Below are 16,241 nucleotides of genomic sequence, written 5' to 3'. Positions count from 1 at the left end.
GGACAGGCCAGTATTGTGATTATTTCATAGAATCATAGAGTTGGAAGAGACCACAAGGGCCATTGAGTCCAACCCCCTGCCAAGCAGGAAACACCATCAGAGCACTCCTGACATATGGTTGTCAAGCCTCTGCTTAAAGACCTCCAAAGAAGGAGACTCCACCACACCCCTTGGCAGCAAATTCCACTGTCGAACAGCTCTTACTGTCAGGAAGTTCTTCCTAATGTTTAGGTGGAATCTTCTTTCTTGTAGTTTGGATCCATTGCTCCGTGTCCGCTTCTCTGGAGCAGCAGAAAACAACCTTTCTCCCTCCTCTATGTGACATCCTTTTATATATTTGAACATGGCTATCATATCACCCCTTAACCTCCTCTTCTCCAGGCTAAACATGCCCAGCTCCCTTAGCCGTTCCTCATAAGGCATCGTTTCCAGGCCTTTGACCATTTTGGTTGCCCTCCTCTGGACATGTTCCAGTTTGTCAGTGTCCTTCTTGAATTGTGGTGCCCAGAACTGGACACAGTACTCCAGGTGAGGGAAACTCTGTTTTGCATAAGGTAAAACAGAGTAATTTAAAATAGTTCATGAACTGTTTGCTTGCATACAATTTAAAATGGTATTTCAAAGAGGAAAAGTGATCATGATCTGAGTATTTTAAACTTCTAAAGTACACAGAAGACTTAATTTCATGTGGATTTAACAGCTAGTCAGCAGAATATTTTACCTTTTTTTCAGAAACCAGCAAATATTCTGGTAATGGGAGAAGGTCCTGAAAGAGGAAGAGTTAAAATTGGTAAGTATTCATTACATTTCTAATGCAAATTGTCGCAACTGCTTTTATTAAGGTTGTAATGTAATGACTGCTGAAGGGCCAAAGATTATCATGGCTATGAATCCTGGAAGACCTGCTCCCTGACTTGGAGGCCTTTTTCTACCTGGCCCTGACTGACTCCAGCTACAAAAGCTGAGGCTGCTGAAGAGGCCAGAGACCATCTTGACTGTCACTTAGTGCAGACTCACGTCATCAAGCCTGAGCTTCCACAGCCGCTATCCGCCATGAATCACAATTGGCGGGATTGGCAGCAACAGCAGCAGCAATGTTTATACTCATGATAATATTTTATTTTATTGCTAATTATGCTGTTTTAAATGTGCATTTTATATACTGCATTAAATGTGTGTTCTGTAGCTGACTTCCTTTGTAATGTTTTAAGATAATTTTGTAGTTTCTGTTAATTATGTTGTTTTGAAAGTATACTTTATATTTTACTTTATTCTGTAATGTTTTATTCTGCCACTCCCCTCTGAGGTTCAGCAGGCACAGGCATTGTCTAGTTCTCCCCATATTAATTGTACAGTGCACCGCAGCTTGCTTTCGTAGCTTTTGCTTTTCGTATAATAAAAATACTGTTTTGTTTTTCAGCTGATATGGGCTTTGCACGGTTATTCAACTCACCTCTTAAGCCACTTGCAGATCTGGATCCAGTTGTGGTGACGTTCTGGTACAGAGCCCCAGAATTGTTACTTGGTGCAAGGCACTACACAAAGGCCATTGGTAAGCGGGTGCCTAGACTTACCTTTTTAGTCTCCAGATGTATAGATATTAGGTTTTGCAATCTAGGGCTCCAGAATATGTCACTTCTAGGAAATTTCTGGTGCAAGTACGTTTCAGAAACAAGACATGGTTCCGTCAGTGAACCTGTAAACTGTGTGCACAATAGGCCGACGAGGGTGTTTTCTGCATGAATGTGTTTGTGCTGGCTCACCCACCCTTACTTTATAATGGGATGTATCCAGCTGCCAGTCCTTTTTCTGGTCTCTTCCAAGGATCTCTGGTGCCAAAGATTCTGTGCTTCAAGCCATCTCTATCAAAAGGCCTTCCATAATTACAGGGGAAATGGCAGCATGTTCTCATTCACCCATCCTCTGAGCTAATCGCTGAAACATCTGAGTGGTGCCTCCAGTAGTTTAACAGTCTAAGAACTTTGTGTTAGTGCTGATGCAGATTTAGAAAGTGAGGTGTCTCTAATGGCCACTTAGTATTAATCTTGTATTTTCAATCACTGTTATCCCATTGAGTGAGCTGCCTGACATTCCTCCGGTACCATTATCTGCATCCATTACATCACTAGCACGTACCTTTCCATTTTTAGCTTCTGCATTTTGGCAGCCTTTAATATCCCAGATGTTCTGCCTTCAAATGTCATGTCCTTGGATTTTATGCTTTCATACTGCTATCTAGAAATGTGAAGATACAGGGGAAGAAAATAAGAGGGTGGGTCATGGCTGATGAGGCTGTACTCCACTGACATCTGGAGGGCCACAAGTTGGCCATCCCTTTTTTAAAAAAAATTGACAAGATCACATCAGGGCTAAGAGAAATACCTGTACAGGATTCTAAACAAGCTAGTCAGTTTATTAAATGGCAATATTTTCACTGATCACTTTGGTATTTGAGTTTGTTACTGAGGGTCCATATGATCAGCTGAACTGTTCACTGACAGTGCTTCACCCATTCCACCCATATCCATACATATCCATGCTCTGTAGTTACAATGGCACATTACTTTGTCTGTACCATTGTATTATGGAATACAATGCGCATATTGTTTCTTTTGGTCACTTTCAGACCAATGCAGTGTCTTGAGATGCATGTTCTACTGTATGCAATGGCTTTTGAAAGTTGCTTGTCTAGGTGTTCTGCATAATGCACTGTACCAGGAGTACAGGATGAAGCAATAGTGGAAAATGCACACAAACACCTTAAATAGCGGGATCCCAGCCTATCTAAATGATGGCTAAGCAGTTGGGTGGTTGGTCTTACTGTTATATAAAGCGCTTTGGTTTCATTAGGAGCAGGGGAGTTCACAACCTCTAAAAACTACATGTGTGTGTGTTAAGTGCTTCATGCAATAGGGGAAAGTGGATAAAGAGGAAGGAAGGTTTGTGATGATCTCAAACTAAACCCACAAAGCACATACATGTGGCCACAACCAAAGCTGGGGGTACTATGGGAGATACACTGCATTTTCCTAGATGTTAAATACAGCAGTTTGGTTGTGCAGAAAATGTGAAATCCCTATAGCATGTGACACATCCAGAGAAAAATGCCCAAGGATAAGTGTGATAAAGTCAGAGAAGCTGTGGTACAACTGTGTTCCAAGATGTGTTATTGAAGGCCATGATAAGGCACGATAAGGCAGATAAATATATCAGAATAGTCATATGAAGGTTCATGGCAAGGAGGACAAGCAGCAGACATAATAACTATAATTGTTTATGTACCTCTTGAGTCCATACTTGCCTCTAGCATTATGCACACTTTACAAAAAAAGTTAATGAGTTAATCGTATAATGCTTTGCAGCTACAGTGCTTATTACATGCACATTCTTTCTGTGGTGTGATTCAAATCTCACGCTACAGCTTGAAATATATTTATATTAAATACCATTTGAATCTAAATTGCACAACCCTCATAAGAGGACTTGCCTTATTTAGTAATAGCTTGTAGATTTATAAGCACTCCTTTTGAAGTTCAGCATGTAGGGAAAGGACAACCAATATATTTGCAGGGAATGTGTCATCTATAACTGTTCATTATGCTGGGGGGGGGGCTAGATAGGTAGACCCATACATACATATATGCCCTTCAGCAGAACTTCTAGGATGGCTTACAAAATCAAGATAATTAAAGTACAGCAAACATGTTAAAGCAGAAAATGTATTAAAATACATTTAAAAGCCTGGGAGAACGAAAGCACATTTGCTTGGCGCCAGAAGAATAACAATACTGATGCCAGACAAGCCTATCTGGGAGTGAGTTCAAGAAACAGAACCACATCACCGAAAAGGCTCTCTGGTGGCCACATGCATTACCTGGCAGGGCACCTAGAGGACAGCCTCTTCTAAAGAACGGAAGGAGCCTCCATGTATGGGCAACTTGCTTATGAGAGCAGACATTCCTTCAGGTGCCTGGGTTGTAAGCCATGCAAAGCTTGAAAGGTGGTCACCGGCACTTTGACTTGTACTTGGGAAAAGCCTGGAAGACAGTGAACTTATTGCAGTAACTGGTGAGATATGTTCCCAACAACCAATCCTGATCAACATCCTGGCAGCTGCATTTTCAACTGACTGGAATTGCCAAACAGCCTTCAAAGGCAGTCCAACGTACCACGCATTATGGTAGACAATCCTAGATGTTTCTCAAGGATGGCTAGCTAAAGGCTGAGCCTGGCACAGCAGCCTAAGCAGATGAAAGGCACTCCTTGCCACTATCTGAGCGTCCATTGACAAAGCTAGAGCCAGGAGCATGCCCAAACTCGGTGTTTTATCCTTTTAAGGGGAGTGCAACAACATTTCTTAGACGAGACAAACCTTTGTCCTGTCAGGATTGACTTTGATTATTGGCTCTCATCCAAACCATTATTCTCAAGTGGAGTCTGTCCTTTTGAAATTTATAAAGGTGGGGCTTTCTCCAAAACATTTTCTGGTACCTAACACATCTGAACTTTTTCTTCCAACACCACCTGCACATAGAACATTTCTGAGAATGTTGTGTTGGGGGTCCTGGATTTCAGCATCCTACCCAGCAACTTAATTTGCTTCCAGGATTTCATGGCTACATTTCCCAACTTCACTGGGGCCAACGTGCATTGTGAGTGCGCGTTGACCCCAGTGAAGTTGGAAAATGTAGCCGTGAAATCCTGGAAGCAAATTAAGTCAACTCATCCATCACAAACCCATCTTTCTGCATTCCTATTGACTGAATCATGCTTTCCCAGAGCCCACCTCTTCCCACTCCTGGAGCATATCCTTAGTTGGAGAGGATATCAGCTTGTTAAAGAAATAGGTGTGTTGCTCAAACTCAGGCAAGGATTTGGAATCACCCACACTTTCCCCCTCCCCTTCTCCTTCCAAGGGCGATATTTTAATCTAGATCTGTGCACAAAAGAGCTGATTCAAAAATAAGAATACTGCAAATGTACCTTCAGCAACAACCAGTGGAAAAGTTCAAGGCTGATAGAAGCAAGGTGGAAGTAAGGGTGGTAGTGACAGATGGCACCCAGTGAAACACCACCACAACTGTGCAAAATCCTGCCCATACGCTGCACTTCAGTGCACCCAGTCGCATAACATGCAGTTTTATATCTGATTTTCTTCTCCTATTGCATTATCTGTAGATGTGTGGATATTGCAAAAAAGAGAAGAAAGAGACACAAACAGAGTCAAATCCATATTGAACTCCAGTAGGGATGAGCCCTTCGTATATTTGAAGAGTGGTTCTAGCTTTTCCTTATTATTCATAGTGCTTTTTAAACTGAGGACTCAATTTTTCAATATGTAGAATTGTATAACAGATGTACAGAATAAATATTGCTGTAAATGAAGCCTGAGACCAAAATGGCATGCTCTTAAAAAACTAAGTGTACAATCCAGCCAAAATTAAATGTTCCCAAGTCAAATTTGTTTTTGGTGGAACAGATCAAAGCATGTGCTTAGCTCTCCTGTTGAAAACAATAGAACTTGGCAGTGCCTAACTCTAGGTGGATTATGCCCAAAGTACATAACTGAGAAACCTTAATAATCACTGTGGTAAAAGCGATTTCCTTGTGGTGTTATGAATGTGGACAAAACCAAACACCTCCAGAAAATTGGGGGGAGGGGAAAGGATTGAGTGCTAATTTCTGAAGCTTTTTCTGGAAGTCACTGGCTAGCAGCTGCTATCCACCCCCCCAAAAAAGCCCTTGGATGTGGGGAACACTACATATGATATTGTGTCTCTCCTGAGGGATTTGGGCAGGAGGGGTGGCAATGGCAGACACATTAATAAAGCTAGGAATAGTGAGGCCAAAATAATACAAGAGAATTTCTTTCCCTCTCTCCGAATACTATAGGGACAAATAAAGGAAAGTCTTCACACAACATAGTTTTATTTAAATGACTGCTAGAAAATGGTGCTGGCAGCAGCTGATTGCTCCTGGCTAAGAGTGGAATCCTATACCTGTTAACCCAGTAAAGTCCCACTGGGTTCAATAAGGATTGCTCACAGTGTGCAAGTATGAGTATGTTTTAATGAGGGTTAAACAAATTCATGTAGGATAGTTCTTTGAACAGCTCCCAGTCATGATAGCTAAATGTCACCTCTGTGCTCTGATGCTGCCTACTTCTGAATGCCCATTGCTGTGGGACATACGATAGGGGTAAGAGTGTTACTCTCATGCACAGCACGAGAGTTTTCTAGACAGTGACTGTAGCTTCCAATTCTACAAGCTCTCTTGTCATCTTTGACACTCCTGCTGGCCCTTCAGGGGGACAATCGCAGCAGTATGTTTCAGCTCCTCCACACCCTTCCCCAGCACAACTCAACCAGTCTCCTTTCAACCAGAAATGCCCTGGGCTAATTTTATATAAATAGAAACTTCTTCATGTGACTGTCATGAAAGTACCTTTGGGCCAAATAATTTGTTTGATTCTTCATCATTATATGCACCCTCCCCATCTAACCCACCCTAAACAACCTTCTTTGGGAAATTCCAAAACGAGGGTTGATAATCATTGCTGGCATGCATAATTTGGTTGAAGAAGTTTGAAATGTTGCAGAAAATTCCTGCTTGAGTTTGTTTGAATGTCTTTTTAGATAGTCAACAAAATAGCTTTTGTTTGTCATCAGACATAATAGTTTTTCTGCTTTGAATCAGTTTTGTACAATATCTGATTATGAAAGTATATATACATGTGGAATTTACAGGGCATTTTGTTTCATCTAGTTGCATCACAACTATGCCATTTTAGTTTATCCATATTTGCTATATATTTCATTACATCATTTTGTGATGAGCATTAGAAGTATCTTACTTCAGTGAAAAAATAAATGAGGATACCTAGATTGCACATGTGATCTTCTTTCCTAGATATATGGGCCATTGGCTGCATATTTGCTGAGCTATTGACTTCAGAACCTATCTTCCACTGTCGTCAGGAAGACATCAAAACAAGCAATCCTTTTCATCATGATCAACTTGATCGCATATTCAGTGTAATGGGATTTCCTGCAGGTAATTTAATGTTATGAAGCAGCCCCATGCAAAATCCTTTATTTGATTTCTGCCCACTCCCAATAAATTAGTCTTATATTACCGGGGAGTAAAAATGCATTAATTTGTGTACAGTATATCTTCTTATCCTTCAATAAGTTTTCAAATTGCTTTTTCTTGTCAAAGATAAAGACTGGGAAGACATTAGGAAGATGCCAGAATATCCTACACTTCAAAAGGACTTTAGGAGAACAACGTAAGTGCTATGTATCATTGACTAATGGCAATTATGCTTCTAAAATATTATTATTAGGACCAACTTTTTATTGACTTCATTTGCTTAGTACAAGGGTAGTCAACAATTGTGCTCTCTACGTGTTGTTGGACTACAACTTCCTCATCCTTGACTGCTAGCCACACTGCCTAGGGCTGAGGACTCCATGTGATTACTCTAGGCAGAGTAGTATGAGTCTGTATGATGACGAGCCTTCAATGTTCATTCTTCTGTTTTTATGTTTTTTTCTGTATCCTGGTTTAAGCTTTAATTCTATCACTTGCTACTGTTTATATTTTGTATTATTTATGTTGTTTTGTGGTATTTTTAGCTTCCTTGAACCTCAGTTAAAAATGGGATATCAATTAATCAGATTGATAAATGTAGGAATTTTGTGCCGTCAGTCACCCCTGCATTTGTTTAACATATCCCATACCCAATAAATACCAATACCTTTTACCTCACATCCCATAATAAAACATACAGTGGTGCCTCACAAGACAAAAATAATCCGTTCCGCGAGTCTCTTCGTCTAGCGGTTTTTTTGTCTTGCGAAGCAACCCTATTAGCGGTTTAGCGGATTAGCGCTATTAGCGGTTTAGCAGCTATTAAAGGCTTAGCGGCTAAAAGGCTATTAGCGGCTTAGAAAGGGGGGGGGGGAGCGAAAAAAAATCGGAACACTCGCAAGACGTTTTCGTCTTGCGAAGCAAGCCCATAGGGAAATTCGTCTTGCGAAGCAGCTCAAAAATGGAAAACCCTTTCGTCTAGCGGGTTTTCCGTCTTGCGAGGCATTCGTCTTGCGGGGCACCACTGTACTGCCTTATCCATGTTTACATATTTGAATGAAAAAAAGTGATATTCATGAGACACAAACAAAATACCACCACCTGCCTTGCAGTACATCATTTGTCTCGGTAAATTTAAAAAAAACCTCAGAAAGTGTTATTTGGAATGTAAATTACTACATACATTTCTATGTTTTTGTTAATGTGTTACTCTTTTGAAACATGTTTTTCCGTTGGGTTTTTCAGGTATGCCAATAGTAGCCTCATAAAATATATGGAAAAACACAAAGTTAAGCCTGATAGCAAAGTATTTCTTTTGGTAAGTTACGCTGCCCATCTCATAGTGCTGTTGAAGACTGCTTATTTTGTAAAATAATAAGCACAGTTCCATATATGTCTATTCAAAAATAAATTCCTGTAGAGTTCAGTTGGTCTTCCTCCCAGGAAATCTGTGTATCGGATTACAGGTGTCCCTTTTTCTGACAGAAAATGAGGATAAAGATGCACGGATTTGAGTACTGAATACTTTTAAAAATCTGTTTTCTGTTCTTTTATTTTTGGTGTTCTTAATGTTATTGGCCCGATTGACTATTTTTTCAATTAGCCCCAAAGTTTTAGGACTGACTAAAAATTAACGAGCCACCAGTTCCAAATGTCATCATCCAAGAGTAAAGAAACTCAAATGTGACATTGCTGGTTGCCCTACTGAATATTAGTTCCTGGCGTGCAGAAGTAAAGCAAAGTTGCTTTCTTCCTCCTCTTGTGGGATTCCCAGAAGCATTTGGATGGCCACTGTAGGGAACAAGATGCTAGATGAGATAGACTTTTGTTCTGAACTTTTTATGACACCTTACTATAGACACAGGAGAGACAACTAAGTTTATTTTTCTCCTGAAAAGTCTTTTTTTCTGAATTACAAATGATACAAATTGAGGGTGTATGTTATCATGTATTAACCACAATTTTTGTGTTACTATAAATCAGCAGCATTCATTCTGTGTATGAAATCCTAAGTTTTTCTTTGATTTAATTACCATTTAATACTTGATATTTTGGCATATAACCCAGTGAGTGCTATTCATATAAACTTACTTTCTCTAATATTGTGCTACACAGCTTCAAAAACTTCTCACTATGGATCCTACAAAAAGAATTACCTCAGAGCAAGCTTTGCAGGATCCCTACTTCCAAGAGGACCCACTGCCTACGTCAGAGTATGTCTCTCTGCTAACCCTTTCCTTCTTTAGAGCTTTCCCCTTCTTGTTAAGGGTCAATTTGGCTATCTGTGTGCCCTGTGAATATATAAAAATATGTCTAAATAGTTCACAAGGCAGAATTTTTGTTTGCCTATATCCTTGAAACACCTACTTACATACCAAGTGAAAGTATGCTTTCTCCATTCAGTAAGGAATAGGTGAGTGCAAGGGATTAAAAAAGAAAAACTTACATTTGATCACTTGCCTTTCCCAGGAGATAGTCAGCTTGATGATGCAGTTCACTAAATGGACAGAGATTTCCCTATGAGTTATCAAATTTAGTAAAAGTGAAGAGAACTTGCAAACATGATGGGTTATGCATTATTTACAGGTTTTTCCTCTGAACATAAACTTCATTTTTATACAGCACAGCCAATGGTACAGTCCTACTCTGAAGTAAGTCCCATTGAGTTCAATAAGTTGGGAGCCATAGCAGAGCATGGTTGAAAAAAAAGCTTTCTATCAGTTCCTGAGGTGGGCTTTCTTTAAGCCTATTTGTAGCATGGAGGACCCCTGGAAAAGACCCTGATGTTGGGGAAGATTGAGGGCACAAGGAGAAGGGGACGACAGAGGACGAGATGGTTGGACAGTGTTCTCAAAGCTACCAGCATGAGTTTAACCAAACTGCGGGAGGCAGTGGAAGACAGGAGTGCCTGGCGTGCTCTGGTCCATGGGGTCACGAAGAGTCAGACACGACTAAACGACTAAACAACAAAGGATGGAGGACATTTTAAAATTTAATGCATTTTTTCAAGCCTAAGTGTTGGGGCAATGCAACCTTCTTGAACAATGCAGCTGCAGTGGAAAGTTGACCCTTCATCCCTAAACTGTGGTTAATATTAACTATAGCTTGAAACACACTAGCTTATGAACCATGGTTTGAAGTGGACTTGCTCCAAACTATGGTTAAGATTAAACACAGCTTTGTCAGATTTGACCAATATGAAAAGCTGTGGTTAAGAAAAAATGGAAGTGAATGTTCCCAAATTTCTCACAGCCACACCACTGGAGAACATGTAAGCCCAGAGCGAAATGAGGCTCATTTCCATCATGATAAAACACAGTTTATGATGACATCCCAACATGACCAATGAGGTAGCTAAAAATGAACTAAAAAAAGTTTTCACATCCATGCCTGGCAAGGTGCGCGTGTTGTGAAATTCATTAGCCAAAGCTTGTTCATGGAACACTAAACTGTAGTTTTGTATTATTTCCAAATGAAGTCTTTAAGATTGTAGTACTTTTAAATAAATGCAAGATTGAAGGATAACACCCTCAATGTTTTCTTTCTCTACCTCAGTGTTTTTGCTGGCTGCCAGATTCCTTACCCAAAACGAGAATTTCTCAATGAGGATGAACCTGAGGAGAAGGGGGATAAGGTATAGTTCAAAAATTACTCAACTAACAGTAAAGAAGAAGAAAATATGGTTCTTTGGCAGAAACACTGGCAGAACACAGGGGGTTGTATCAGACACACATTCCTGGTCAAGACTATCCCAGCACAGTGTCATGGGACATTTCTAAAATATGTAGCATTTTCACGCCTGATGCTTTACAGGGGCATGGGTTGATTTATCTTAAACAGCTAATTTAGTAACACATGGCTGGAGGAAGCAAGAGAGGATGCTTTTAGCTCTAATCATCTGATGATGATATCTTTCAGTTGATGAGAAATTTCCCTCCAGCCCTTTATGCCCTATATTCTGGGTAGCAGAGGGCCTTGACTTGGGTGGTTTTTTGTTTAAGTGTTTTTGATTGATTTTCCATTTACAAAAACACATACAACAAGAGGACTTTGGTGTCCACAGACCTTCATAAAATAAAGAATGCAGAGTTGACACAAATTAAATTAGTCCATAAGATTCCATATTCTTCCATATGTTTGGGGTGGCTTCTTTGCACAATCCTCCTGTCACATATATTCAGTGAAGGGCTGCTCAGTGTTGTAAAACGAGAAGGAAACTGATTTTCCCTTAGCAGCATTCCTGTAAAGGCTAGTTTTTTTTAGCCAGTGCTATTGTCCATACTCTTGGCTTACCCAAATTTGATGTTTAGAGCTCCAGGAGACCCCCAGCACGTGGCTATTTCCAATCACATAGCCACAAGCAGAAAGAGTAGGAGGTTCTTGTGACACGATGAAGCATCCAGCATCCCCAACAGCTAGTTTAGGATATGCATGTTTGGTCATATATTTTCAAAACAGTTTTTCAACTCTCAGGCCTTAGGTGAAGCTAATTCTTGTTACAAGAATTCCCGCCCCCCTCGGTCTAAAATGGCCTTTAATCATTTCAGGTGTTAACAAAAGCAAATAAACCAATTTCCCTTTTACCCCTGGTTCACAGGGCTACATTTCAGTCAACTACTTTGATCTTTGGCCAAGAGCACATTCCTTTGGCCATAAACCTGATGAACAATTGCAAACTGTAGTCCTGGCTGGTTGGTCCCATTGAATAGTGACATGTCCTCTTTTGCAATAAAAGCACAAACATGGTTTCAATTGTAACTTCTCGCAGTGGTAAAACAGTTTTGTATCCTTGATGGTGGAAATTCCTTTTGCTTTGTGTTGCCTTTTGTTCAGCCTTCTGATTATAAACAATGAAACCCTTTTATTACACTGAGAGACATGGGAAATTCTTACTTTATTACACTGAGAGACATGGGAAAGTAAGAAATTCTTACTTTCTCACTATTAACCCCACTTTATATGTAATGCTATGGAAATCCTACAAAAATTGAGCTCAGGTGTTACAAACAAGGGAAGAGGTTGAAGAGTAAGCTAGTTTGCCTCTAAGATGCTTTTGCTGTGCTGGAGGGTGGAGCACAGGATGGGGCGGAACAACAGGAGGAAGAGGCAGGTCAGGCAAGTGTGAGGCCATCTGCTTCCCCACCCTCTTCTGCACCTCTGTGTCCCAGAGCCAGGAGGGAATTGAAAAGGAATGAGCAATGGAAGCTTCTATGTAGGCATAGCCTCTGAGGAAGGTACATAAACTGGTGGGGGGGAGGGTTCCCCTATTACGGCAGCTGCTCCATAGGGCTCAGACCCCAGAATAGCTGCCTAGATGCTAGATTGGTGCGCGTAGGTCTCCAGAACTGTAGAAACGAATATATTATCATTGACAATAAAGAGTTAACTACAGTATCTGCCATGTGCATTCCTTTCCCTTGACAACAGTATATAAACAGTATTCATAGCCAGTACAATCTTGTGTAAATTTGTGTGGACTGAAGAAATTGCTAAAACATACTCATGCAAACTCTGGCTTTCCCTCCCATATTCAATCTCGTAGAATCAACAGCAGCAGAACCAACATCAGCAACAAACAGCACCTCAGCAGCAAGCAGCACCTCAGCAGCAGCAGAGCAGCACCCAGACAAATGGAACTACAGGGGGAGGGGGAGCAGGAGGTGGCGGTACTGGGGCAGGTCTCCAGCATAGCCAGGACTCCAGCCTCAACCAGGTGCCTCCAAATAAGAAACCACGCATAGGGCCTTCAGGCACTAATTCAGGCGGGCCTGTCATACCTTCGGATTATCAGGTACGGTTTTTGTTCATTTGGAACATGCTATAGCGCCAGTTGCCCTTTGTCACACCTGAGCCATGTGGTTAACTTTTAGGCTGTAGCAGAGATGGAGAACTCTCCAGATGTTGTTGGACTCCAACTCCAACCCAAGATGCCCAGTGGTCAGGAATGATAGGAATTATCATCCAACAACACCTGAAGGACCACAGATTTCCCACCCATCTGCACCAAAGCAGTCATGCACACATAACAGGTCACTGTGCAGTTTGTTGGTCGTTTTCCTACATCCTTTAACAGCAGCCTAACACATGTGAATTAAGGAGGTGAATTCCACCCCCGCCCCCGTTATGCTGGGAAAGCGTTGTCTGCTAAATTTCAATATTTTTGAGCCTGGAGGGTATGAAAGAGATAGCAGCCTTACATCCAAACTGCTGCATTGAGGACAAGGATTCAATCAGCTCATCAAAGACTGACAGCGATCAACAATTTGGGGATATGTTGTAAGACACTCATATGACCTAGTTTAGTGCATATTCACATAGGGTTATGTGAATCATCTCTAGCAGACAGCTAAATCCACATGACCTTTTTGAGGCGTAATTGCAACAACAGTCATATGATAGCATCATCATACAAAACTGGTAGTGTATATTAGTTTTCATGGATAATGGTCTTTTCATTAAGTGAACATTGTAGAATCATAGAATCATAGAGTTGGAATAGACCACAGGGGCCATCGAGTCCAACCCCCTGCCAAGCAGGAAACACCACCAGAGCACTCCTGACATATGGTTGTCAAGCCTCTGCTTAAAGACCTCCAAAGGAGGAGACTCCACCACACTCCTTGGCAGCAAATTCCACTGTCGAACAGCTCTTACTGTCAGGAGGTTCTTCCTAATGTTTAGGTGGAATCTTCTTTCTTGTAGTTTGGATCCATTGCTCCGTGTCCGCTTCTCTGGAGCAGCAGAAAACAACCTTTCTCCCTCCTCTATCTCTATATGACATCCTTTTATATATTTGAACATGGCTATCATATCACCCCTTAACCTCCTCTTCTCCAGGCTAAACATGCCCAGCTCCCTTAGCCGTTCCTCATAAGGCATCGTTTCCAGGCCTTTGACCATTTTGGTTGCTCTCCTCTGGACACGTTCCAGTTTGTCAGTGTCCTTCTTGAACTGTGGTGCCCAGAACTGGACACAGTACTCCAGGTGAGGTCTGACCAGAGCAGAATACAGTGGCACTATTACTTCCCTTGATCTAGATGCTATACTCCCATTGATGCAGCCCAGAATTGCATTGGCTTTTTAGCTGCCGCATCACACTGTTGGCTCATGTCAAGTTTGTGGTCAACCAAGACTCCTAGATCCTTTTCACATGTACTGCTCTCAAGCCAGGTGTCCCCCATCTTGTATTTGTGCCTCTCATTTTTTTTTGCCCAAGTGCAATACTTTACATTTCTCCCTGTTAAAGTTCATCTTGTTTGTTTTGGCCACAGAATTTGTTTTGTTCTGCTTCCTCCATAGAAGCTTTGGTAGGACATTTTACTCTCAAAAACAGAAAAATAAATGGTGAAGAGCAGTTATTTAATTGAAAGGTTAGATTTAATATGAAGATCTGTGAATTTCCCTCCTATATTTATGTAGAATACTAATATCATTAGGCCTTCTCATTTTTATGTTAAGTTAATTGGAGGTAAGGGAAGGACCTAGTTAAGAACATTTGATCTGCCTTAATAGCTGGTTATTTCAATACAGTTTCAAAACATGCATAAGTTGCCAATGCAGTTTGAAGGGGACAGGAGAAATAATATTTCAGATTTATTGTAGCATCTCCTGTTACCCTATTCTGCCTTGCCACGCCTGCTGAGCATGTGATTTAAGATACCCAGTTAAGCTTACCAGACATATAATGCTACCTATCCAAGCTGAATACAGAAAGTTTATAGGACCCTTGGAAGAATATTGTCCCAAGGCTGATGTCCTGTGTTCAGCTTGTTGAGTCACCAGTTGTGCTGGTCTTGGCTGAACATTTATATGGTTTCCCAAGCATGCTAGGCTGCTCTGAACAAGTGGGTTATATACAGTAGTGCTTGCCATCTTGAAGAAAGTAAATTAGAAAAAGTAAGCTTTGAAAACCATACTGAAAAAGATTCATATTGGAAACTTTTTAAAAAAATATTACTGTATATCATTTAAGTAACTAAACCAGTATAAATTTACAGAATAATTATGCTTCTTATTCCAATATTAAATAAACAGGAACTGGTTTTGTATGCATTTGTTATCTTTATAGCCCTTTCTCATTCTTATCCCCTTCTGCCATTTGCCATATTTTAAGACTTCCATTAATGGAAGGAAATTCCTTATTCTTGCAGCACACAACAGATCCATCACAAGATTGATATTTGAGACATAACCTGTCAGGGAACTGCCATCAGAGCATCAGGTGGTGGAGGGACTCAGGCAGGATGAAAGAGACTCAACTGCTGAAGCAGGGACCAGCAGGGGGAGGAGTGGGTCTCTGAGGGAATGCGAGCAGGAGGGAGGGCTCAGGGAGGCTTCCAGCGAGAACAGTGGGGAGGTATCGGAGTCTCCCATAGGGAGACCCACACCTCGCAGGAAACTGTCACGCCGTGAGTCCAGGAGACGCGTTTCCGTTAAGGAACTTCTTTGCTGGAAACGCTTCCGCAGACAGCCACTGTCGGACTCTACTAGTGACTAGAGCAGACATGTCTGAGGAGCTCCGTCACACACGGAGGTTTGTGGGGTCGCACAAACTCTGAGGGAGCACGTTTTCACGCACAAGCAGCTAATCAAACCCTCACAGCAGTCCGACAGTCTTTGTACGCTGCCTGTGCAAGAGAAGGCATCATGAGCGAACCAACCGGAACCGGAGGAGCAGGGGCTGGAGCTGGTCCAAGCTTGGAAGATAGATACCGAGCGTTGGAGGTTCAACTGGCCCTGCAGACGGCGAGGCTGGAGGAGAGAAGGGCTCAGGATGCAGACAAGAAGGGGAGAGCCACTCAATTCCCCAGAAAGGTACCAGGATTGGTGCAGAAATTTGGGGGGGACCCCAAGGACTACCATGCTTTTAGGACAGAGATGCAATATGCCCTTAATGTGCAGTTCGATGAGTTCCCTGATGAGGAATCGCGAGTTGCTTTTGTAATTGGGCATCTTGAGAAAGGGGCTAGAGACTGGGTTCGACCCCTAATGGCAACGCACAATGACATACTAAAGGACACAATGAAGTTCTTTCGTGCAATGGATATCATGTTTTCCAGCGATATTGAGGAAGGGGTGGTGCGCAGACAGCTAATGGCTTGTAAGCAGGGAAGTCGATCTGTCCGTGAATATTGGACTGAGTTTACCAT

General features: G+C 41.5%; 2 protein-coding genes across 7 annotated transcripts in view; one reads left to right on the top strand and one right to left on the bottom strand.

Annotated features, from left to right (window-relative positions):
• CDK19 (cyclin dependent kinase 19) overlaps nucleotides 1-16,241 on the top strand; it is an 86,315-nt gene that overhangs the window by 58,886 nt on the left and 11,188 nt on the right. Inside the window, 8 exon segments of the mRNA XM_083497849.1 lie at nucleotides 733-790; nucleotides 1,421-1,552; nucleotides 6,910-7,053; nucleotides 7,219-7,288; nucleotides 8,338-8,410; nucleotides 9,208-9,305; nucleotides 10,648-10,726; nucleotides 12,635-12,883. Coding sequence (XP_083353975.1) covers nucleotides 733-790; nucleotides 1,421-1,552; nucleotides 6,910-7,053; nucleotides 7,219-7,288; nucleotides 8,338-8,410; nucleotides 9,208-9,305; nucleotides 10,648-10,726; nucleotides 12,635-12,883 — 903 coding nt within the window.
• LOC310704458 (uncharacterized protein) overlaps nucleotides 1,560-16,241 on the bottom strand; it is a 62,204-nt gene continuing 47,522 nt past the window's right edge. For 2 of the 6 annotated variants that reach the window (XR_014524777.1, XR_014524779.1), the window contains one exon: nucleotides 14,218-15,284. Coding sequence is in view for 3 of the 6 variants with exons in the window: in XM_083497954.1 (XP_083354080.1) it covers nucleotides 2,224-2,235 (12 nt within the window). In the remaining 3 variants the exon portion in view is untranslated. Of the gene's footprint in view, nucleotides 2,236-3,874; nucleotides 4,038-9,206; nucleotides 9,384-9,538; nucleotides 9,590-14,217; nucleotides 15,285-16,241 lie in introns of those variants that run through there. The other 4 variants (XR_014524778.1, XM_083497956.1, XM_083497955.1 and 1 more) reach the window with 4 other exon arrangements.

The sequence above is a fragment of the Podarcis liolepis genome, assembly GCF_965112155.1.
Source record: "Podarcis liolepis genome assembly, chromosome: 3".
Classification (NCBI taxonomy): Eukaryota; Metazoa; Chordata; class Lepidosauria; order Squamata; family Lacertidae; genus Podarcis; species Podarcis liolepis.
This window is presented reverse-complemented; position numbering and strand designations above follow the sequence as displayed.